This window comes from Pteropus medius, unplaced genomic scaffold, assembly GCF_902729225.1.
Source record: "Pteropus medius unplaced genomic scaffold, Ma_sr-lr_union100, whole genome shotgun sequence".
Lineage (NCBI taxonomy): Eukaryota > Metazoa > Chordata > Mammalia > Chiroptera > Pteropodidae > Pteropus > Pteropus medius.
The window spans coordinates 1,834,934-1,858,683 of record NW_024348242.1 but is presented as its reverse complement, the minus strand read 5'-3'; the positions used below and the strand labels follow the sequence as shown (position 1 = coordinate 1,858,683).

General features: G+C 59.6%; 2 protein-coding genes and 1 pseudogene across 10 annotated transcripts in view; 2 read left to right on the top strand and 1 right to left on the bottom strand.

The window, feature by feature from the left end:
- Window positions 1–4,286: 4,286 nt before the first annotated feature.
- SLC15A4 (solute carrier family 15 member 4) lies at window positions 4,287–22,722 on the bottom strand. The gene is made up of 8 exons (XM_039879229.1): window positions 22,157–22,722; window positions 16,449–16,744; window positions 13,258–13,426; window positions 12,768–12,845; window positions 12,168–12,336; window positions 7,221–7,376; window positions 6,122–6,280; window positions 4,287–5,097 (listed from the first exon to the last, which is right to left on the bottom strand). The coding sequence occupies exons 1-8, from the start codon at window positions 22,688–22,690 to the stop codon at window positions 4,949–4,951; spliced, it is 1,710 nt and encodes a 569-aa protein (XP_039735163.1). The 5' UTR covers window positions 22,691–22,722; the 3' UTR covers window positions 4,287–4,948.
- On the top strand, window positions 19,511–19,629 carry LOC120616163 (uncharacterized; annotated as a pseudogene).
- GLT1D1 (glycosyltransferase 1 domain containing 1) overlaps window positions 22,720–23,750 on the top strand; it is a 73,344-nt gene continuing 72,313 nt past the window's right edge. For 2 of the 9 annotated variants that reach the window (XM_039879235.1, XM_039879230.1), the window contains exons 1-2: window positions 22,720–23,181; window positions 23,422–23,670. In XM_039879235.1, the coding sequence (XP_039735169.1) occupies window positions 23,111–23,181; window positions 23,422–23,670 (320 nt within the window). In that variant the 5' untranslated portion in view covers window positions 22,720–23,110. The remainder of the gene's footprint in view (window positions 23,182–23,421; window positions 23,671–23,750) is intronic. The other 7 variants (XM_039879234.1, XM_039879232.1, XM_039879233.1 and 4 more) reach the window with 4 other exon arrangements.

Below are 23,750 nucleotides of genomic sequence, written 5' to 3'. Positions count from 1 at the left end.
CACCAGCCCAGCTCCGGAGGAGGCAGGAAGGACCGCGGGACCGGCAGAGGGAGGCGGCCTGCGGAGGGCGCCTGCCCCTGCTCCAGGACCGCGAGGGGCGAGCTCGCCCACCGCGTTGAAGCCACAGTGTGTGTAGTGACTTGTCACAGTGGCCCCAGGACACTGGCCTTGGGGGTGACTTTTTAAAAACACTCCGGGCTGACCCTGGTGCTGAATGAGGGAGGGTGCCCGATGCAAGACACCAAGGACGCCCATCCATCCTCCCCAGGTGTAGGTGTGTCCCGCAGGCAGCAGGTGTCTGTCTGCTCCACGCCTGCAACTGGGCGCTCTGCTCCTTCACGTGGGGCGTCCCCTCAGGCCCTGAGACGCCCTTCCAGGAACTCTCTGCGGCTAGCCGCACCCGGTGTCCCAGATGCAGCTCCCCACTTCACAGTGCCCGGCCCCACTGGGCAGCGAGGGCACCCCAGCATCCACCTGGGGTTTTCCTGACCCCTGGGTGGGATGCCTGGGGACCCGCTCAGCACTCGCCCTTGGGAACCCAGAAACACTCAGGGAATGACTGCAGCACTCGACAGATGGGTGGGGCCGAGGGCCGGACTGTCCCCCAGGAGGACCTGTGGAATCCAGTGCCAGGCGCCTGGAGTGGCAGCAGCCAACTCGGTAACCTCTGACCTGCTCCACCTCCCATTCCGGTCCCATCTCCTCCTGCTCTGAGGTCACACTCCAGAGGATGCAGGTGCAGACGGCTGTGCTCTCAAAGCCAGGCCGACTCCTGAGCGAGGACCCACCCGGGACCCTCACCGTGTCACAAAAGCAATTACGCAACCTGCTCTCTGTCAGAGAGCTACACCTGGGCTTTGTCTCATCAGCCGTGGGAAAACGTAGAGGCTCGAGCTGGGACGGAGGCCCTGTGTGTGACGAAGCGTGATAAGCTAGACACAGACGAGAGTGACACACCTGAGCCGTTTCCGATCGTTTGGCTGGCTTTAAATCTAAGATTTCAAGGCTCCCTACAAACGTTTCTGGCAGACTGTTTTTATCCTCTCTATGCAAAACTTTCTTTTTGAAATTCATTTGTAATTGAAACTTCGTTGACCTATGTCACTGCGTGCGTCGAAGGTGCACGTGTGGCTTTGGGAAGGCGAAGGTGCACGGGCGTGGGTTTACTGCTCACCTTTGCGACGTGACTGCCGCCGCCATAAGGTTACATAAGTAGCGCTCGTTTCGTGGCGGGAACCGCTGGGGTCTAGTCCCTCACCAGCCTCGAAGGTTTATGCGACAGGACTGCTGACTGCAGGCACTCTGCCGAGCATTCTCCGTCCAGGACATGTGTGTCTCTCAGTGTCTGCTGTGTACCCTGAAACAACCTAAGTTTTCTATCAGAGGCAGTTACAAAAATTCCTGAGCATTTTTTTTTAATAGCCCGTAGTTCTGACATTTCAGCCACTAGATGGCAGGGCGAACAAGGAATGCGGACAGCTAATGGGCTTGTGAGGGCTGGACGCGGCGTGGCCCTGGGAAGTGGTTCTCCTGGGCAGCTGTGCACCCCACTGCGCACTGTGGGGAGCGGCCATGCTAGCCAGTGTCTTCCGTCGTCGTTTGTGCCCTAACCCTCCCGCTCCCCAAAATGTCAGTGTTCGCCCACGTTTACTGATTGTCCAGCTCCCCCAGGTCAGAGCAGTTTACACACAGTAGGCGGACGAGGGGTATTTGCTGAGTGAATGAATGATACGAGGGGCGGGCGGGCGTGACCTCTGATCTGTGACCTCTGACTTCCCTCTCCCTGTGGCATCACGACCCGTCGTGATGGTTGGCACTTAACGGGGTGTCCGGGCCGGGAGCAAACTGCTGAGCCCTGTGCTTCGGCTTGTGTCTCTGGAATACCTGAACCTCAGGGAGCAGTAAGCAAGGAATCGTCTGGGGCTCACTAGCCTGGATCGAGCTTCCATTTTAAGTGGCAACATAAGTCCACTCGGAGGCCCCTCTGATGTCCCCGAAGCGTGCCCGGTCCCTTCGGCTCAGGGGAGCAACGCTCGCCGCCTGCTGGTGCACCCTGTCGCTGAAGATAAACCACCGCTTTGCAGCTTCAATGCATCAGCTGGGCTTCGATGGGCACCGTGAACGTCACGGCCTGGGAGGGACGAGCCCGAGGCCGAGCGTGGCGCGGGGCGGGGGTGGGGCTATCAGTCTCACGGCAGGCACAGACCTGCCTTTGTTTAAAATATTTTGTTCATCATGGGTTTTTCACATTCATCCTGACTTGTAAGACAGTGCGTTAAAATCTCACGGTTACTGAGGTTTGGGGCACCCCTCTTGCCTGTTGCACCTACTCTCAGCCCTGGTGGGGAGGGCGGCTCCACCCGCTGTCAACGGCGGAGCTGGAGCTGGGTCCCCTATTTCCCAAACCTAAAGGGCTGGGCGAGCATGAAGCTACATCAGTGTTAGGGACAGTCACTTATTTCTGTATCTTCAAAAAACAAAAACCTTGACATTTAATTAACGGGCCTGTGTCAGTTCGCTATTGCTGCGGTAGCAGATTACCGCAGTCCTGGGGGCTTAGAACAACACACTACAGTTCTGGAGGTCAGGGTGTGAAAAGGGTGCTCGCGGGGTGTGTCCCACTAAATGTGTGTCCGCCTCCCCCGAGTTCACACATCAAAGCCCCGATCCCCCACGTGGCGGTATTTGGAGATGGGTCTTTGGGAGGAAGGAGGTAGCTAGGTCCAGTCGAGGTCTTGAGAGCATTTAATGCCCTTATAAGAGCTAGCTTTCCCCTGCCACCCCCCGCCTCTCCCTACCACGTGGAGACAGCGAGAAGGCACCCACAGGTTTGGGGGTGCCTTACAGGGGATGAAGGGGTCACCTCGGTGCTGCTCTGAATTGTGACCCGTGATGAACAGACAGCGGAGGAAGGGCTCATGGCCTGGGGCCCGCTCAGAGTCCAGCAGCCAGGGCCACGTGCCACCACGTCCAGGGCAGGGCCGACCTCCACGCTCCGCCCCAGCTGCTGGCCGACTGCTCTGCATACGTGGGACCTTGTTCCCTTAAATGAGGGGTACCCCGGGGGTACATCCTTCCAGACTGATCACTGTGACGTCATCAGGCAACCAGGGGACGGTGCACGGGGCGGGTGAGGCGAGCCCGTGGGCCCGAGAAGTCCCGCCCGGTTCAGACGCGAGCAGGGAACCTCCACAGTGTGGCAGTGGGAGAAGCTTCTGGGACGGGGACGTCACCCCGTCTGTGCGGGCCCCGCGGGGTTATGAGAATCTCCGAATGGGGACAGGGGAGGCAGGGGTCAGCAAGCGGCCCCCCCAGCCTGTGACCCTACGCAGGACCTCTGCCCGATCGCGTGCCGGGGCCAAGGGAAAGCCCTCCAGACGAGCCTGGGCCGTCCTGGGGCTTTGGGCCCCATGGGGAAATGAGTGAGTCTGTCGGAGGCTCCACGAGGAGGAAGATGTCGTCCACCTTCAAAATCAGTGACTATGGCCTTGGCCAAGAACAGGGAGGTCAGGGGCAGCTGCGGGAGTCACGCAGGTGGGAGACCCACCCTCCTCCCCCCCAGGGGCCGAGGGGCTGGTCAGGCACTGCCCGGGAACGGCCACTGCCTCTTTTATGCGACCCTTTTCACTGCGTCCCAAAGCCACCGGAAGACCAGGCGCGTGGGGCAAAGGGCAGGCGCCCCGTCCGGCCTGCAGCGCCTGGGAGGGGCTGCGGATGAGCGAAGGGCCCCGCGCGTCTCCTGTGCACTGGCACAGGGTGCGGGGCCCCGAGGAGCCTGGCCAGCGGCAGGTGCCGGCGTCCGCACTGGCGGGCAGCCTGGCACACCGCGGCTGTTCACTTCATTACCTTTCATTTACTTCACGTCCTGGGTCCACGAAGCTCTTTTTATACGCCATTTCTTCCAAAAAAGTGCTACAACGAATATTTTAAAGTATCAGCTCAAATGCCTGACGTGAAGCGGGACGTTAGACATTCAGCCTGTCCTGATGGCAGCTGGTCACGTGGTGGCACGGGCCATCTCGGGATCACGGCTCGTCACTCCTCTTTAACGGGCTTTGCTTGTCAGGTGTCGGGACTGCTTTGTGCCACTGGGACAGTCTGGTAGTGCTGAAGGCCGTCATTTTTTACTGCCTGGAACTGAGGAGTGACCGCGTCCGTACTGCCCCGTGTGGCTGAGCGTGTCGCCAGCGTGTGCGGTGCGGACGGGAGCCGGCCGGCCCCTCGGAGGTGCAGCGAGCCCACAGCCCTCAGGCTGAGCTGCTCTTTGTAACAGTCAGGCTGAAGCATGGCGACAAATAAAGAAGTTTATTTAACAAAGTCAGAACCCTACGTACATGTAAAATAGTAACACAAAGGTTGGCGACGAGCCAGTTACGGTTCCTGTGTAACCCTTTCCAGCATTTTTAATTACATTTACTCTGTTCAAAAGACTTTTCCTCTCAGCAGGAAAACGTCCTCCCCTCCCCCGCTGCGCCAGAGCGCCTGGCAACGGCAGGCTATGCGGCTGACACAGGAGACCAGCAACGTGACCTTTACGTAAAACCTCTGCAGCCCCTGACCGCCTTCATCTCTTAAAAAATCCGCCTTCGACACAAGCACATGTGTATTAATCTAAAAGGAAAAAAGGTCGGGTCGCGAGGAGTGTGGGGAAGAAATCGTAACAGCTGTGCAAAACGCTAAGATGCCGACCGAGCTGTGTGCGTCGCGAGACTGGGCTGTGTCCCCCCCGTGGGTTCCGTCGCAGAGGGAGCCGGCTGCAGGGCGGGCGCTGACCTCCGCTGGCTCCAGGAGGGCCCAGCACACAAACCGCCCGAGATGGCCACCGTGAGGCGCTGCCTCGTGCCTCGGGGTGGCGGAGGAGCGACCAGCCCGGGGTCACGCGGGCCTGGGGGAGCCAGACGTTCACGGGGGGGAGCCCCGCTGTGCCCGGCCCCGCGGGCCCGGCGCGTCAGGCCCTCCTGCTGGCGGGCGTCCCGCGGGCTCTGCAGTGCTGGCGCTCGTATCTCACAGACACGACGAGGAAGAGCAGGAGGGTGGCGCCCTGGACGGCGGCCAGCAGGAAGAAGTAGTAGTTCAGGTAGCAGCCGTTGATGTTGCCTGCAAGAGAGAAGGCGTGGGAGCTGCGCACGGCAACCGGTGTCGCCAACAAGGGGACCGGCCATCCACCTGGGGGCCGAGGCCGCCAGGGTCCCGCCACGCCAGCGCCGGCTCCGGCCGCGGCCCCTGCAGTGACCCTGCCACTCCGCGGACACCGCCTGTCCCATAAGGTGAGGGCGCGCTCCCAAGGCTCCCCGCTGAGGGGCGGCGACACCCACTCCCACCCACATCCCCGGGACGTGCAGGCGGCTCAGGGACCAGCTGAGGGCTGAAGGGACAAGGATCTGTGCAGTGGGCGCGCACCGGCCTCGGACGAGCTGGCCGCAGGAGGAGGCGGCTGTCGATCTTTTAAGGTTTTTCTTGGCACGGAAAATTTGGGGAAAGTAAAACAATCTCCCTTCTGCGTTGTCGGCAGCAGACGCCAACGTCAGACAGCGCGGTGTCCCCCCAACTACTTTTAGGGCGTCGTGCGTTTACGGTTGGGCCGAGGGCAGAGCTGACGTCCCCACATCACGTCCTGACTGGACGTTCTCGGCAGCTTCACCGACGCCACGCGGGGCAGGACACGGCCACACGGGAAGGCGGGAGGAGCGTCAGCGGCTGCATCGGCCGAGGCGGCCACAGACGCGGAAGCAGCGAGAGCATCTTTCGCGTGTGATTCTGACCGCGCCCAAGACGCCACCGGCTGGTATGAGCCGGGAGACCCCACTTCGATGGCTGCAGAGTGATATCATTTAGAAAGGGCAACTTACGCTTTTTCACTGCAGAAAGTTAAAAGGTCCTGTGGGGGACACTGCAGAACGAGGGGAGAGGAGGGGGCCCACAGCGACCGACGTCAGCCGCAGGCATCTGTCCTCAGACGTTCGAGGGCTGTGGCACCTGCCGGCCAGGCGTGGCCGCGGCGACCGTGCTGGGGCGGGTGTCAGCAGGCTGACCCTCGGGACAGCCCACCGCCAAGCGCACACTGGCCGCGCCAGCCCACGGCAGCCCAGCACCATCACCGTCACAGGGACGCCGGCCTTACCGAAGTCCGTGTGGCTGCTCATCCACCCGATGGCCTTGATGGACACCAGCGCCAGCAGCCCCGAGCCCACGAAGGAGCCAAGGCCGGAGAAGAAGAAGAACAGGCCCATGATGGCGCTCTGCATGGACCGGGGCGCGGCCGCGTAGGCGAACTCCAGCCCTGCGGGAGGGGTGGGAGGCGCGTGAGCCGGGAGCCTGCGCCCCAGCCCCCGCGCAGGCCCTCGCCACGCAGCAGGCGGGGCGGCTCCCTGCTCTCCGACTGCAAGGTGACGTGGGACACGTCGGCTCGCAGCGTCTGCTGGTCTTCACAGAGGTCTGAGGAGCACAGTTCCCCTACGGTGTCAACCAGCGGGAGCACCAAACGGGGGACACGCACTGAATCAGGGGCCCGACCTAAGGTGCTACTTCGAAGGCGACGTACTTTCAAACATGGCGGCGGGCACCTGTGAGCTCAGGCTCCCTAACAGTGAGGTGGGGGTCGCAGCGGGCTGAGGGAAGGGCCAGCCCGCGTGACCGCCGCCGTCACAGCACAGGCCCTTCTGTCCGCCGTGCCTGAGTGTCACGGGGATGGAGACCATCACCTGCTGTGTCCCTCGCCGCCTGGCCGTTTCCGCCTGTCCCCTCCCAGCAGCAGCCAGAACTGGGTCGTGCGGAACCCACTGGTCCCAGAGCGCAGGCTCTCGCTACCGGGAAGGGCGGCCTGTGCCAACGCGTCTGCTTCCTCGTCTGGGTCTGAGCCAGCGCCACGTGCTGCGCCTGTCACTGACCCCAGGCTGGGCGGCCACGGCCTGGCTGTGGCCTGCATAGGAAGCGCCAGGGCCGGGAGGGACCGCCTGGCGGGCATTCCCTTCTCCTCGCGCCCATGGCCCCTTGAAGGCGGTGGGTGAAACTGGGGCGATGATCTGGGGAAGCTGTTTAAGACCACGAGGGGGCCCCAGCCAGCGTCACTGTTTACTTAGCTTCGGATTCTGAACCACAACAGCCACCAAGGAGCACACAAGCCCTAGCTTTTTGTCTCCCACGCCCTGATGCGTAAGGAAACATCAGGCTTTTGTCAGGGTGACGAGACCCGCCCCGGGCCCCTGTGCCCCGCCCCTCACCTGCGATGCTGGCGAATATCTCGCTGATGCCGATCAGCACGTACTGTGGGACCTGCCACCACACGGGCAGGTCAGCAGCGACGTACACGACGCCCCCGATGGTCTGGTTGATGGTCTTCACCTTGACGAGGTCCAGCCTTTTGCTTTCCAAGATCCCTAGGATGCACAGCAGTTAGCAGACGCTTCTGACCAGCGCTCGCAGCTACACTGAAACGCGTCACGACGAGGCCCGCCTGCACGGCCCGCCAGAACACCCTCGAAGGGCTCCCCCAGCGTCCGGCCTCCTGACTGGGCGACTGGAACGCAGGGCCCGTCACACGCGTCTCGTCGGGTGTCGACAGAACAGACGCTCATGTTTAATCCTCAACTGTCTCGACCGCTCGCCCACACGCCTTGTTTTGTTTAAAGGGGGAGTGAGGGGAGACAAAGGGTCTCACGATGGAAGGACTCGTCCTGGGTAAGGGGTGTAAGTGCACCCACTGACGCGCTACCACCGCCACGGTAACCACAGCAAATAACAAAGCTAGTTTTCGTCCACAGGTGGCCTCGGCCTTATGGACAGGGCCAGACCTTCTGCCCTCGGTGGCACCGTGATCACGGTCTTGCGGCTCGCCTGCCAGGCCGACAGGAAGCCGTGGGAAAATGAGCTGGTGCAGAATCAGGCACCATTTACCAAACCAAACATGAACCGTCACGATCAAGTTTAAAAACGACAGTCTGCCAGACGAGCTTATTAGGTTAAGGGTGCCAACGAGTTTTGTCTGTAAAGAGTTCTGATAACAGAGTTCAAGTGCAACAACAGACCCCAGTATTTAACGTACGCAGGAAGGCGCGGGGACCCAGCACCGTGCAAGCAAGCCTGGTGTTGCGGAGAGGGCAAGGGCGCTGGAAGCACCCCGTGAAGCCTCGGGTGTGAGGCGGGCCAGGGCGTGGCCGACAGGGTATGAGAGGGACCACGACCAGTGGGGCGTCCTAGCACAGGGCACCACCGGGGCCCCAGGCCCGGGGGGCTCAGCTCGCGTCCTCATGAGCAGCCCCTCCTCCCAGACACACCGGCTCGTCTGCCGTCCACCGTGAGCCAAGAGGGAAGAAATGCCCAGCTGTGGGGGACGAGGACATGGAGCCAGAGAAACTGATGGTGTCCGGGCCCCAGTCCAGGTCTGGGCAGTTCCACGTGGCCCCAGCCAGATGGCCGTGTCCCCAGGATGACCCATGTGGTCCCCAGAGGAGGCACGAGCCACAGGCTTTCATAAGTGAGACGCCGCTTGCTAGAAGCAGTGAGGAGCTAGGAGGGCGCCCCCTTTAGACAAAATGCGGCCGTTTGGGGCGGGGGCTGCGAACGGGAGACCCGAGGCCGGCCCGGCCCTGGGCTCCAGGGACATGACCAGCCACTCCGCACAGCTTGCGGGGGCCCATGTCCCCCACCCACCAGACCGGCCAGTCCTGGACCCGCGGGCTCTGGAGCTCAGGACCGCCCCCACGGAGACGGCTAAGACTGACAGCACAAGGACGCCTCGGCCACCCACGCAGGGGCTCTGGAGCCACGGTCCCGACGGCGCGACTCGGTGTCACTGCTGAGGCGCGCGCCACACAGCGCTACCGAGTGGAAACGTCACCTGATTCACTCGGGGGTCAGAGAAATGAGACCCGCTCCGCGTTCTCAGAAACAACTAGGGAAACTGTAAGCTGAAGCCCCCGAGACCTGGACAAAGCTCAGTGACGGGCGGCCGGCCCACGCGGGGTTTCACTACTAAACAGGAAGGAACACGTAGAAGAAAACGAAGAATTTAACTTGGGAAATGAGAAAAAATCACAAAAACCCAAGGTGAACAGAAAAAGTTAATGTCTTAATTCTTCACTTAGAAAACACAGAAACAGTCAAATCGATAAATCTGAGAGCTGGAAGGGTCATAGAAAGACACAATTTTGGCAAGTCTAATGAAAAAGCGCACACACGTGAAACTGGAAATGAGGAAGGAAACCAAAGATTTACGTCAACTATTTTTATCTCCACCAGGATTTTAAAACTCAGTCAAATGGGTTACTGGGGCACGTTTTTAAAAAGGGCTTGAGTGATTCGAGAGAAAAGAAAATCTCCACAAAACCGAGACGCTGACGACGCCAGCGAATGTCACCGGAGGGCGGACTCGGGCTCACGGGGTTCCCAGGCGAGGACGGCGACGTCCGCGAGCATCCGCTGGAGAAGCACGGCGCACGGTGCGGGCGAGGGCGGGCGGCTTCCGAGAGCGAGCGCGCGTCCAAAAACGCAGGACTCCGTAACCGGGAGACGCCATTATTTACACTTACGGCTGTCACGGGAAAGGCACGCACGGGAAAAGCTCCATTTTTTTCAAAGGAGTCATTTAGCTGGAGCAAAAAACGCTCCAGGAACACGTGATGGCGTCACTGGTGGTGGGGGGATGACTCCAGCCCCCCATCTCTATGTTTTCAGTGACCGTGGACTGCGTGACACCCGTCTTTACGACCCGCTGTAGACCAGGGGATCTTACTGTTCTCATGAGGGCTGTGAAACCAGACGTCCCGCCTCAGCTTCCAGGACACCCAGGCCCACGCTGGCACCAGCGCCGGATGGTCATTCTGTCTCCCATGTCGAAGGCCACGAAAGGACGTGGTGATGGCGCGTCCAGGGCTGAGAAGTCAGTGGCGAAAAGAGCGTGGACACGCCACAGTGAGGGCCACAGAGGGGTGCGACACGGAGGGACACGTGTGACGTAAGGCGGGTGACGGGGACCCCGTCGGCATCACGCGGCGTCGGTTTCTCCACTGCCCGGGACGCAGGCTGAGTGTCGGCGTCTGCCTGACGGCCCATGTGTCGTCCAGGGCTGTCCTCCTCCTCCGCAGCGTGGTGGCTGTGGCCGTGCCTCGCGGTCTCCTCACACTTACAGCGTCCTCTTGCCCGGGCTCCCATCGGCTCACCTTCTAGGACTGCGCTTGTGCAAAAAGACAGAAGGTCTGTGCGTGTGCAGACACACAGACGAGATCGGACAGATGCACGTCACCCCCACGGTGAGCGCCCCTGGGAGTCACAGGCTTCACCTGCTCCGTCGCCGAGGTTTTCAGGGAGCATCTGCTATGTCAGGAACTAACGAACACGTGCGATTTTTTGAAGGGAAAAACGAAACCTAACAAATTAACAAAATTTCTTCTTTTTTCTTAAGCAGGCTTAAGAAACCCTTTGGACCTGCTCGAGTCTCATCTGAGAAACTTTAAAGGCAGAATTATCACCAGCAGGTGTGATACCACGTGAGCATGTTGATTTATCAGGGGAGAAAGTAGCACGTTAAAAGGTAAAGTTATTATGAGTGAAGATAATGAGTTCTGAGGCAAAGCAGTTCCTTTTCCATTGAAATTCTGGTTTGCGTGATGGGTCCGGGTCTTTATTCAAAGGTCGCTCACGGTCCAGTTAAGCAGTACGAGGGCCGGACGCGAGTGCCCGGAACAGGGGTCACTTCATAAACTGCCGAGTCGAGTCGTGAGACACTTCAACTCCTCGAATCAGGGACAGTAAGTGCCTTCCTAACACTCGGCCACTGAGCAAAGGCGGCTTCTAAAAACAAGCACGGCCGGTGTTTTCCATTGCTAAGCCATCGACTGACCAGCTCCGATCGCCGTGGCCCGCGTGGGCCGGCAGCACCGGGCGGGGCCCGAGCGGAGTCACCGCCAGGCGTCTCCCTGCACTTCTCACGGCGGGACCGCGGGGCCTTCGCCGGGCACAGGTGTGCGGCTGTCCCCCACGCGCACGCAGCGCAGACACCACCGGACGCCCTCACGCTTCGCAGGGTGCCCAGAGATGACCCGGCCCCCAGGAAGCCGAGACGAAGGCAGGGTCCAAGGAGCCAGAGCCCGGACCCCCCGGGAACCCCAGCAGGGCGCCTGTCCCTCCGGGAGGTGTCGGCACGTGGCCGGCACCGTCGTGGTGAGGAGGGCTCCCCAGTCCGGGAAGCGGGGCTGCCAGGGCGCAGGAGAGCCCCGGGGGAGCTCAGAGAGAAGACGGACAGACGGACAGACGGACGCCATCGCGACGCCACCACCCCCGACACGCCTGCAGCCAGGGCCGCTGTGTCCCCGGCCGGGAGCCACTGGGCTGGAGGGAAGCGGGGTGACAGAGCACATGGCCGAACCCCACCCCAGCACGACCTCACGTCGTCGTCCATCAACAGAAAACCCGACTGTCCTCTACAGCTTTCTGGTCTCGGATACAGGTGTCTTAAGCCTGGGGACGCGTTTCTCCCACCCTATGAAGTACCCTAACGGTGCCTGCGTGGCGGGCGGGGTGCACGCTGGCTGGGGGCTGGGGGGTGTCGCGCCCCCTCCCCGCAGGGCTGGACATCGGCTCCTGAGCCAGGTCCAGTAAGGAACTTCAGCTTCTTCTTTCATGTTGTAAAATGAAGCTACTCTACGGTTCGCTGACTCCTGAGTGTTCAGGAGGAAGTCCCGGTGCCGAGGCCAGCGTCCCCCGTCCCATCCGGCGACGCCACACTGAGGTGAGAGTTCGTGACCTTTCTCCTAGGAGATGGGGGCTGATGAAGCCTTCCTCCCAGAACACGCTCGCAGAATTGCACATACGTGTGCAAAGGGCTCGGGGCCCACGGCAGCCGAGGGACGGACCCGCCACTCAGAACCCTAGCGGTGGAGGCGCGTCTGAGAGCTACACCTGTGATTCAGGGAAAGCCGTCTACGCGGCCATCAGCGGCTGTGACATCTCAATCAGCAGGGCGAGGACGAGCCTCCTCTGACTCGATCCAGGTCGCCCTCTGGAGCATTCACCCGGTGACAGTCCCAGAAGAACGACGACCAGCCCGCACAGAGCCCTGAGCGGCACACCGTGAGAAGGGAGGGCGAGCTGCACCCAGGGGCAAAACCGTCTGCCCTGGTCCCCTTCACAGTCCCGGGACAGGGGGCGGGGAGGGGGTGGTGGCACCCTACCTGCCGCGAAGGCGGAGCACATCACGAAGAACATGCCCACGGCGATCCTCTTCAGGGAGGACGGCAGTAGCCCGTGCCGCCGCAGCACGGGGTCCACCAGCTTGTCTTTCAGGGGGATCAGCAGGAGGATGAGCACCGCATCGAACATGGTCAGCCAGGCGGCCGGGAACTGGGAGGGCAGACACACAGGACACCCGCTCACTTCCAGCAGCACGGCCCGGGTGACGCCTACCGTCGGATGGGACACCCCACTCGAAGCTCACGTCTACACAGCAGAACCGCCTGGGAGACGCGTCTGCTTCCAGGGACAGAACTGAGACCAGATTGTTATTTCTAAATGGGTTTGCATTTGTCCACCTGTGCTTTAAAGGGAAGATCGGAAGAAAATATTTACTAAAGTTCCATGGACATTAGTCAACTTAATCTAGTGAATAACCCAACCGATGGAATATGGTCTCTAACGTAAAATCCCAGCTCTGCGGAACGCTTTCAGCTCGTGCTAAGCGCTACCACTGAGGAGCTAGTCACGATGGGTACAAGGGACCCACCTGCCACGTAAGCCCCGAGGGACAATGTTCAGGTCACTGCAATTGTTCTCACCGTATGATGCCTGGTTGTAATGCTGGAAATTTCTGGAATCCTCAAATGAAGACTCTGTAAAACGTATGTGGTCTGCATCTGGGAGTAAAAGGCGATGTTGTTAGCCGTGAACAGCCCGCCCTTCAACCCCTGCATGACCGACGCGCACACCACCCCCACCCCCCATGACCGATGCGCACAGGCTCGGTGTGAGAGAGGACAAGTCCATCATTTGACCGTCGCAAATGTGTCTGACGATCGACTTTGAAAAAGAAGAAAGATTTACCCAAATGAGAAACAAACAAACGTGGGGCCTGGGCAAACAGCGGCACCCCCACTCCCGGCTTCGTCGAAAAAAATTTCAAAACACTTAAATCAGCAAAAATGAACCCGTGACTGAAAACAGGACTCCAGGAGCCAAGGGATTCGTGGAAAGAAACCATGGAGCCCTCTGGACTCCAGGGACGCCCAAAGGCGGGACAGGAGGTGGGGCCCACCTGCCGCCACTCACTTGGAAATACACTGTCCAGTAAGGGATCAAAGCCAAGAACACGGGGATGGTCTTGACCAGCGCGCTCACGTCCTCCACCGTGTCCTCCGCGAACGGCCCTCCGTGAGACATCTTACATGAACCAAACAGACTGTGTTTAGAAGGGTGCTGAGAGGGTCCATTGCCTTCACTTTGGGAAACAAAATGAAGGAATTAGTTTTCTTCCACCCCCGGAAATCAATCATTTGGTCACAAATTAAGTCTGGAAGCAGGAAAGCAGCTTGCTGTCCTGAATTTGCTTAAACGTCCCTGTCGCCTGCTAACTGCACACACCAGAGCGACCGAGCCACCCCCGAACACGGCAGACGCTGGGACAGCCAACAGAAGGGCCTGCCAGGCAACCGCAGGAGCAGTGTGGCCAGCCTGCCCCACGGTGGCCCCGTGGTGGCCTGCGGTGCCACACAAGGCCGGCGCTCACTGGGAGGAACAGTACTCTCCGCGTGGCTGTTTGCTTGGGGGATTTATCAAGTGTCACCGCTGCACAGCCAGTCACATGGATGCACCGGTGCGTTTAAAAGGCGGTCACTGCTGTGACTGAGGTGGCTTTGTTCTGGCAGGCGGCTGTCACCTCCTGACCTCAGAAGAGCTGAGAGGGGAGGAACAGTGCTCAGATAAGGATGATGACCTGATAGCAAGGCCACACCCTGTAGGCTAGCTGCCTGCACAGAGAGGGGAAGGCGTGTCACTGTCAGGAGGTGACACAGCCAGAGCTGGGGCCGGATGCTGGCTGAGCGCCTGAGGCCTGCTGCTCCCGCCCCCGGGCACCACCCTCCCAGGTACTGGGTCCTTGGGGTCCCGGCTCCTACAGCCCGGGCTCGCAGACTCTGGGCCGGTGTCGTGGCTTCTAAGTGCCCAGGCCCAGCGCGTGGCTCCCAGGTCCTCAGGGGTAAAACAGAAAAATATGTGGCTCTATAATTTGCACACTACTCTCCAAAGCTAGAGATCCCAGTAGATCATCAATTATTAAGATCGGTTCCAACCTGGGACTCGGATACGAGAGGCAGCTGTCTGCTGTCCAGTCTGTAAACTGGTGCCCCATTTAGCTGAGTTACCACCATTTTAAATCATTTTTGTCTTGTAATGTTGATGATTTTAGTCCAAACCTCCAGAGGAGAGAAAACCGGAAAACTGAAAACTTAACAATTCAGCCAGATTTTGGACAGAAAAACTAGATTCAATTCAACGAATATTTACTGAATTTACTGAGCACCGGGTCCCATTTTAACTGGATGCTGGGAATACTCGACAAAATAAAAAATACTATCCATATCCTAACGCAGCTTCATCGATTAGGAGAAAACAATCAGAAAAACATACTCCAAGTGAAACTCGAAATTCCAAAGGTCTTATGAATACTCTCATTTGAAAACATTCATGTTTCAATTTTTGGGGGGCCAAAAGTGAATTTAAAGTCCCGTATATCTCATACAAATACCATCAGCAGCTGCTATGTCACACTACACGTCTGCTTTTGTGAACACTTTTAAATGTCAAATAACAAATTGTTCACTCACAAAGAATTATTCACACAGGTTCTTAGTGACGTTACTTTTGCTCTGTTTCATTAAAATATTTTAAAACTGCTAGGTCAATATGCATCTAAAATTCTGCCTGGCTCATACGTGTTGTTAGTTTATCACTCTGCAACACACAGGGGTCCAACATGGAGCCACGGTCACACACGACACGGGACACAGACAAGCAGCACGGAGACGATGGGACGTAGCTGCCCCCGGCCTGCTCCCCGGAGCGCCCCAGCGGCTGCCCGGGAAGAGGGTCGCCCGCTCTGTCCTGAGACTCCCGCTCACAGGTCCCTATCTCAAAAAGGTTCAGAGCCACTTCCGCTCTGGTCTGCACCGACTGGGTGGCTCGTTTAAAGTCAGCACTAACTCATCTTGAAACGCGGAGAAGCCCACACCAGGGAGAAACGCCGCGGGCCGTGTGCGGGGGCTGTGCATGGGGAAGGCGGGCGCTACCGTCCGCCCCTCGGCCCGAGTCGGCCGTCTGAGGAGCGGTGTCCTCGCCACGGTCAGACACCCAGGCTGTGATCAGGGGCCGGGCGTCTGGCTGGGGGCTCCGCACACGTCAGCTTCCCTGGGCCTCATGACATCCAGAGATGTGAGACCCTTTCCACTGCACAGAAAGGACGTGCACGCTCTGCGAGGTCCCTGACCCGCCCAAGGTCACAGAGGCCTGACCTTTTGCCTAAGGAGAGATCAGCTGGGGCATTCCCTGGACCACCCACTTCCTCAAGCCCCAAATGCCGCCTCAAGTGACAGGATCCCCACAGCGTGAGCCAAACCGGTCCCAGGGGCTGCCTGGGGTGATGGACACAGTCCAGACCCTGAGCGCACTGTGGTGGCATCGTGGACAGATCTGTCACACTTTCCAGAACTGTGCAGCCAGAGGGATGTGTTTTACTAGAGGTAAATTATACTTCAGTGTAAACAAGAAACGAATTCTGAGGTTTCTTCTCGGGCTGAGCTCTGAACCTGGCTCTGCGGCTCTGCCTCCAGCGTGACTGACGTCCGTGACGCTCTGCCTGGGGCCGTGGGACTTCCCCGGATGCGGGACTTTCGGCTTTGAAACCCCAGTTCACAGGACTGTCACTGCTAAAGCCGGGAAGTCCACGCAAATGGGGCGATGGCGCTGTCCCGCCCGCACCTCACAACCCTGCCTCACGTGCGTCTGCCAGAGCGGCCGACACCACCGCTGGGCAGTGGGGCCTGTGCCATCCCGTCCCCAGGCTGCGGGGCCCAGAGCGCGAGGCGGCAGCTCGCTGTCCACGGAGCAGAGGCGCCACGGCACGCGGCTGCCGGGTCCTGGCTCGAATGATGCCAGCGCTTTCTGAGACAGGAAGAGGATCGGGGCGCGTACGCAGCCTGCCCCCTGCCCCCTGCCCCCTCATCTCCACCAACTACGCTGGCAGAGCGGCCACCTGCGCCGGAGCGCACAGGACAGCCCCATGGAGCCGCACACCGAGTGTGAGCGAGTCGGGCGCCACCCGCCTGCCCGTGCTGACCCGAGCCGCCTCGACCCCTCAGCCCGGCGCCCTGCACGCAGCGAGCACACGAGACGGAAGCAGCTGGTTTAGCGACAGGGACGGAGCTGGCCCGCCGCGCCGAGCGGGACGGACGGGGTTCCACACTCACCCGCTGCGACCGTGGTCCCCGCTTCGCTTCTGGGGGCGGCACGAATATGCCAGTATCTTGAACACATCGGTGAAGGCGCTGCCGTCGGGGGGCTTGGTGACGAAGACGCTCTGGCCGCAGAGGAAGATGAGGAAGGCGAGGCCGATGCAGACCGTGGGGATGGCGTAGCCGGGCACGAAGCTCACGTTCTGCTGGACGTAGGCGATGCCGCCCAGCGAGACGATCGCCCCCAGGTTGATGCTCCAGTAGAACCAGTTAAAGAACCTCCTCGTGGCCTCTGCGCCCCGGTCCCTCACCTGGAATGGTGGGCAAAGGCCTGATGACCCTCGAGGGCGGGAACGAGGCGTTTTCACACGTGAAACGACTTGGGCACGCGTGTCACCACGGCTGTCCTCGCCGCTTTCAGGCGACGTGGCACAATGCGAACGTTCAGACCCCTCCAGCGGGCCCCTGACCAGGAAGCACCCTATGCTCCCAATTCCTACCCAGCTGGTGCTGTTTCTCTCAGGCTTAAGTCCAGCAAATCCTGGAGAGGGTCTCAGAATATTGCCTGTGAGCCGCCTGCTTGAGAAATGCCTGGATGTCCCTTAAAAAGGCAGGGCCACGGGCCCACGTCCCGGACCTACCGCCTCACCCTGCGGCGGCCAGGCCCAGTACCCTGCATTTTAATCAACCCTCGAGCATTACAGCCCCACGGGGCACGGAGGGAATGACAGACCGAAGCCAAGGCCACGTGCTGTTTTGGCATCTGAAGGCCATCAGCGGGTTTGAGTCACGCTGTGACAGGACGGGGTCCCTGGAACCCTCAGAAAGCCCCACTCCCGGAACCTGGACACACACGAGCTCCCAGGGGACAGGCGGTTGTGGGTGCAGGCCCTCCGCCAAGGTGGCCTGCTCACTAGGAGCCCTGCGGGCGACGGCCCACGGGGTGCAGGCACCCTGCAGTTCCCCTCCCCCGGGCGGTCGCACCTGCACAAACACCATGAGACGCGCTCCACAGGCCAGTCCCATGTCATAAACCCAGGCTGGTCCTGGCCCCCACACAGTCGGGTCCGCTGTCCCGGGACCTCGTGCTGCCTCGTCCCCACACAGCCGCTTCTGAAATGCGGGACAACGGCTGCTCCAGTGAGCCAACGCCTCTGCCAAGCGGCGAGCGAGGGTCCTAAGGAGCCACACCGCCAATGACGACACAGGAAAGCACCTCGTAAGCAGCCGCGTCACCCGACACACGGCTTTAACTTCTATGTTTCACGATGCTGGATACGATGTGCTTGAAGTAATTATATGGCAACCACCACCCCAAACTCCAAATCGCAGTTTTACGTAACTACACACTGTCGGGGGAGCCACACTTGTCCCCCGCCCGCAGGGGACTGAGCAGAGGCCCTGGACCAAAGGCTGGCTGGGCTCCGGGCTGCATGGGAAGCTGCTTCTGCTTCTCAGACAGTTCTTCATGGGACGCAACGCATTTAAATGTCACTCAGTCAGAGTCCGACAGCCATGCTGTCCTGGAGACGGGCCGGAGAACAGAAAAGCTGTGAGCAGGACAACTACAGAGGAAAGAAAACCGAAGTCATAGAAACGAGTCACAAAGCGGGTGGGGGGCTGAAAGGAAGGGGGTCAAGCACAAATCTAAAATTAATGCTGACTTAGTTCATGCACCGGCTGAAGGACGTGGAGCGGGGCCTCTCTGTGGACTCGGTGACCACACACGCCACCCAACAGTCTCAGATGCACCTTCTCGAAACGAAGCACGGAAAGGTCATCCCCGGTGCGTGCGGCCCAGCCCTGGCTCAGGGCTGCACTGGGCCTCGCCCCCGGGCGACCTGCCCACCGACCTCCTCAAACCTCTAAGCGTCATTCACCAGAAGTCACTTCGGAGCCTGAGCCTGTTACTCAAGGCCCTAAATAACCACATGCCAATAATTCCTTGGTAACAAATGGGAAGCTGGCTCCTACGAACTGCAAGTCACATGCCTCAGTGCCCTGGGCTGGCAAGCCAGAGCTGTCACTTCATACTAGTCACATCACGTCATTGCCCCCGCCCCACGCCGAGGGTAAACACGCTTTCCATGTGACTGCTCCAGAGAGGCCGCTGTAACCGGTTCAGAGAAGTCAGCAGAAAGACCAGAATCGCAGAGGGCGGGGCCAAAAGCAGCTTCTCTGGAAAGTTCTTTAAAATGCACGAGAGTACAGTGTTTCTCTAGAAAAAAAAAGTATCATTTCCTCTTTATCGGTAACAAGTTTTTCTTCTATCAGGCCAATGTTTCAAATCCTCAATCCATCCCTGAAGAATGAGCATGACCTTTGAGAAAGCGTATCCCTGGGGACACACGGGCTGGCAGAACTGACACCCGGACCCTCCGCCGCGGAGCCCTGCGCTCAGCTCCCACAGGCGAGCCCAGGCCCCCTCCGATCCGGTCACCTCCCACTCAGAGTGCTTCCTGGAGGCCGGACAGTGGGGACAAGGACGTGAGTGGCCGACCACATAATACAGATGAGAAGGGCCAGGAGATGACAAAGGATCTGGCCTGAAGAACAACAGCCCGACGGGCTTCACGCCCCTCCCCACGCGGCCAGCGCCCCGGGGACGGCGGCCAGCACCTGGCACACAGCACTGACTTTTCCCTTCTACTTGCGTGTTAACAAGATGTCATTCACACACTAGAGAGCCCACCCTCTGCAGCGCACGCCCGGTGCTTCTCGGGCTATTCAGTCATGTAAGCATCGCCTCCATCCACACAGACCGTCACCGCCACCCACACCAACGAGACACCAGGTGCCCTGTGCGGCAGCTCCCCGTTCCCCCACCGAGACTGGCCCACGGATCATCCGTATGGTTCGCCTATTCTGGAGAGCTGGTGTCGGCAGGAACGCGCCCTGTGGCCTTCGGCGCTGGCATCTTGCTCAGTGCCCTGTGTCACACTCCTCCGCACCGCCGTGTGCCTCGCGTCCCGCCTTCCCACGGCTAGGTGCCCGTCATGACACGGGCCCACCGCTTTGCCTCATCCACACGTCAGCTGACGGACACCTCCTTCACTGTTAACTTAAAAACACTTTGAGTCTACGGCCACGCCACCCTGAACAAGCCCGATCCTGTCTGACCTCGGAAGCTAAGCAGGGTCGGGCTTGGTGAGTACTTGGAAGGGAGACCACCTAGGAAGACCAGGTGCTGTAGGCGTAAAAAATAAAACATAAGGGATTGTAAGCTGACAAGGTCCTTGCAATCTGTGAGGTCAACCAAGGGCTGCCTCGCCTAAAAAAAACAACAAACAAAAAAACACTTTGAACTGACAGAGAGGTTGGAAGACTAGTGAGAAGAACACTTCTGTATCAACCTCTCAGGTCCTTGGCACTTTTCTATAGAAAGAAACGCTCTCTTAGGCTGCCCTATTTACAAATAAGTTGCAGCAGCATCATATTTTGCTCCAAAGATTTCATCATGAATCTCCTAAAAATAAGGCCATTTTCTACGTGGCCATGACGCCATCGTCACACTGGAAAAACCTAACGTCAACACAACTGTATCTCATAAGTCGACAATCGAATTATCCCAACTGTCCCCCAAAGAGTGCCTTCAAAAAATCTGGGATCTGATCACAGGGGACACACTGCATCTGGCTGTCAAGCCGAACCTTCTGGAATGTGGGGTGGTCCCGTTTCTCATGCTAGCGTCACACTGGAAGAGATGAGGCCAGCTGTCTTGCAGAAAAAAACACATTTCTTTTTAATGCCTACACTTAATTACGCATCAAAACAGAGCATATGGTCATGCATTCTAGATGACCTCTACCGGACCAATTGTTCTTTTGAGAAATTCCATGAGTTTCTCGTCTGTCGTCTGCTGGGAAGCACAAATGTTTAAGTCAGACTGCCTAGGTCCAAACCCAGCTCCCCACTGGCTTGCTGTGTGGCCCTGGGAGGGTCAAACCCTCTAAGCCTGTTTCTCATAAAACAGAGACAGTTACGGTATATACATTGTCGGGAGGCTTAGCGGGCTCTGTCAGCACAGCAGGGGGCAGGAGACAAACACTGTTTCATGCCTGTCACGTGGCTGGCCTTTAGAGATGCAGACCAGCTGTGCCTCCTGCTGTGCCCCCAGCTATACCCCAGCTGTGCCCGTGAGTGATGGCACCCCAAGGCCAAAGCCACGAGGCCGGCCTTGAGACCCAACTCTATGCTGGCTGCATTCTCACAGAATGCACGTGTCCAGCTCGTCCTGGTGCAACAGGTGAAGCGCAGATTAAGAAATCGGAGCTGGAATCGGCCCCTGGCTTGACCGCTCACAACCGACAGGACGATGGCAAGTCTCTGTGCCTGTTTCTCCATCTCGAGAATGGGTGTGACAAGATTCGTGTGAGGTTCAAATGAGGTCAAGTGTGACGCGCACGTTCCATGGTGCGGAGAACGAAGAATTTGGTACACTAGGCAACTGTTATTTCAACGTCATTATAAGGTGTCACCTTACTGTAACGGGTAGTGTCACACAGATATGGTTAAACCTCAGCTCAAAGGGCAGGGTCGCGTACTGGTTGTGTCACTTTGAGTAAATGATGTGCTTTTTCAAGCCTCTACCTCCTCGGTCCCGGCAGAGGGCGGGCGGCGGGCAAAGTGCTCAGCATAGGGCCTTGTGTTGTCAGCCCCCAGCACGTGTCTGTAACCACAAGGTTACCTAGCATGAAAACCGAGGTATCATCTTCCCTGTGACCACCAGCAACTCCTACCCATGCTACCTGCATAACTTACCCCAAATCCACCTGCTTCACGGCACGTCCGCCTCCGCTCCCATCCAAGCCTCTCTCTCTCACCTGGCTGGGGTCACAGGCTCCTACCTGGTATCCTGCCATCACGTCCCATACAACCTAGTCCCTCACCAGATGTGCGTAAACTTTTTCTGAAGGGGGTGTAAATATTCTACATTTGGAGAGCTGTCACAAGTCCTCAGTTCTGCTACTATGTTGCGGAAGCAGCCACACCACGGCCCACGCGTAGACAAGGATGGCAGGGCCACCTCTCAATAAAGTGTCATTTATGGAGACTGAAATGTGAATTTCATATAATTTTCACTTGTTGCAAAATATTCATTTTTTTCCCCCCACCATTTAAAAAGCAAAGTCCCATTTGTATTCTTAGCTCCAAAAACAGGAAGTAGCCCAGATTTGGCCGGTAGGCCGCAGCTGCCAAGCCCGTGGGCTACCAGAGGCTGAATCTTTCACAAGCATAAATCAGATCATATGACTCCCTGCTGAAAATCCATAAAGGCTTCCTACTCTACTCAAAACGGACCTCAAACTCTTTTTACCAAGCCCGCACAGGACCTGGGCCCTGCCTACCTATCATTTTTCTTTCCGCTTTAAAAAATATGCGCACTGGACACATAACCTTGTGTGAGTGTACGGGGAACAAGTGGCGATTTGACACAGTTACGAACTGCAACGTGATTGCTACTGTAGCCACAACAGCAAGGTCCCCCTCCCTCTGCGGCCCCAGGGCTTTTGCACTTGCGATGCCCCCATCCGGGAAAGCTGCAGGCCTCCACTCGGACAGCCTCTAGAAAGGAGGCCCTGCAGCGTCGCCCCTCGCCAACCCCCCCTACCCCGCCATTCATCTGTGTCCCCGCCCCGTGGACCCGTCTCCGGGGCCTACCACAGCCTGTCCTCACTGCCTCCGACCATCTGCGACCTCCGGCCCCGCCCCCGCACGCTCACCTGGTCGGCGCCGAAGGGCGTGATATTGGCCTTGAGCGCGCCCACGCCCAGGCCGACGACGGCGAGCGCGCCCAGCGCGGCGGGCGCGCAGTAGCGGGCGGGCGCGTCGGGGCAGGGCGGCGCCGAGCAGTTGCGGACGCGCGTGGGGCGCGGGGCCCCGCAGAGCGCGGCGCGCGTGGCGGGCGCGGCCAGCAGCGGCAGGGCCAGCATGCCGAGCAGGTAGAGCGCCAGGCTGAGCAGGATGGCGCGCGCCCGGCCGAGCCGTGCGTCGGCCAGCCAGCCGCCGAACGGCGACACCAGGTAAGTGAGGCCCATGAAGAGCAGCAGCGCCTGGCTGGCCTGCGCGCCCTCCCAGTTGAACGGCGCGCCGTTCAGGAACAGCACCAGGTTGGCGGTGACGCCGTAGAAGGCGGCGCGCTCTAGCAGCTCCGTCAGCAGCACCGCAGCGCACGCCGCGCGCCGGTCCGCGAACGCCGCACGCCGCGCGCCCAGCAGCGGCGCCCGCTCCTCCGCGCGCCCGCCCGCGGCCTCCATGCGCCCGCCCGCCCGATCTATCCGCGGCTCTGCCCGCCCCGCCGCCGCGCGTCTCGCGATGCTGGCCCCGCCCTGCCCGCCTCGGCCCGCCCCTCGGGCGTCCCCATTGGGCGAGCTCGTCGCCGCACAGCCCGCCGGGAACTTCCGTCATCACCCCGGAAGCCGGGCCGCGGCGGCGGCCCCGCTTCCGCCGTCGGCGGAGGCGTGCCCACGGACGGGACGGGCCTTCGGCCGGCACCCCGACGTTCCATCCCCGCCAGCGACAGCCGGACTGCCCACAAGGCCTTGGGGCTCTGCCTGCGCTGCGGGCTAGCCCCCCATTAAGGCCGAGCCCCGCGCTTGGCTCCAGCCTCGCGGCCTTCGCGGCCTAGAGCGGGGCTCCTGCCTGCGCACCGCCCGACGTGGGCACGTGCTCCTGGGATGTGTGGGCCGCCCTCGGCCTCCGTGGCCTCTGCTCGCCTCCAGGTTCCGGTTCCACCCCAGCTCCCCAGGTGTGACAACCAAAACTGCCTACAGACATTCCCAAGGGGCCCCAGTGAGAACCAGTGTCCTAGAGACTAGGCCCAGGGTCCGTTTCCTGGCGCTGTTTCCGTCGGACTCTCAAGTCTGACGCTCAGGTCTGCAGTGTTGATTCCGTAGGAGCCTTGCTTGACACGGCCTTGTCTTATTACCGTCTTAGTTTCTCCATAGCACTTGGCATTGTTTGGTTTTCTTTTCCTTCATCCTCCCAGCCTGTCCGTGGTTCCCACAGCTGTAAGCTCCATGGGGGCAGGTTCTTTGGTTTCTCGTTCTTCACCGCGGCCCGCTGGGACCTACAGCAGTGCCTGGCACGTGGCCGAGTGGAAGAGTGACCTCCAGAACCGCCCCCGGCAGGGTCGCAGCGATTCAGTGCGAGGCCATCTCTTCCTTCATCCTTACCTCCTGCTGAGACAAGGCTGGACCGATCCCCTGGGAATTGGGCTTGCCGCTAGGCCGTCTGGGTAAGTAGCCCTTCCAGAAAGCCTGGAAACAGCACGTACTTACCTTTGTATTTTCGTCACACCTGGCACAGCTGAAGCCC

Bases quoted from the DNA above. Each gene is read 5' to 3' on its own strand.
- SLC15A4 (XM_039879229.1), bottom strand. From the start codon at position 22,690: ATGGAGGCCGCGGGCGGGCGCGCGGAGGAGCGGGCGCCGCTGCTGGGC. The intron at 12,337-12,767 runs GTGAGAACAATT...CTGCCCTCCCAG, and splicing joins TTACAACCAGGCATCATACG to TTCCCGGCCGCCTGGCTGAC. The intron at 5,098-6,121 runs GTAAGGCCGGCG...TCTCTCTTGCAG, and splicing joins GAGCAGCCACACGGACTTCG to GCAACATCAACGGCTGCTAC.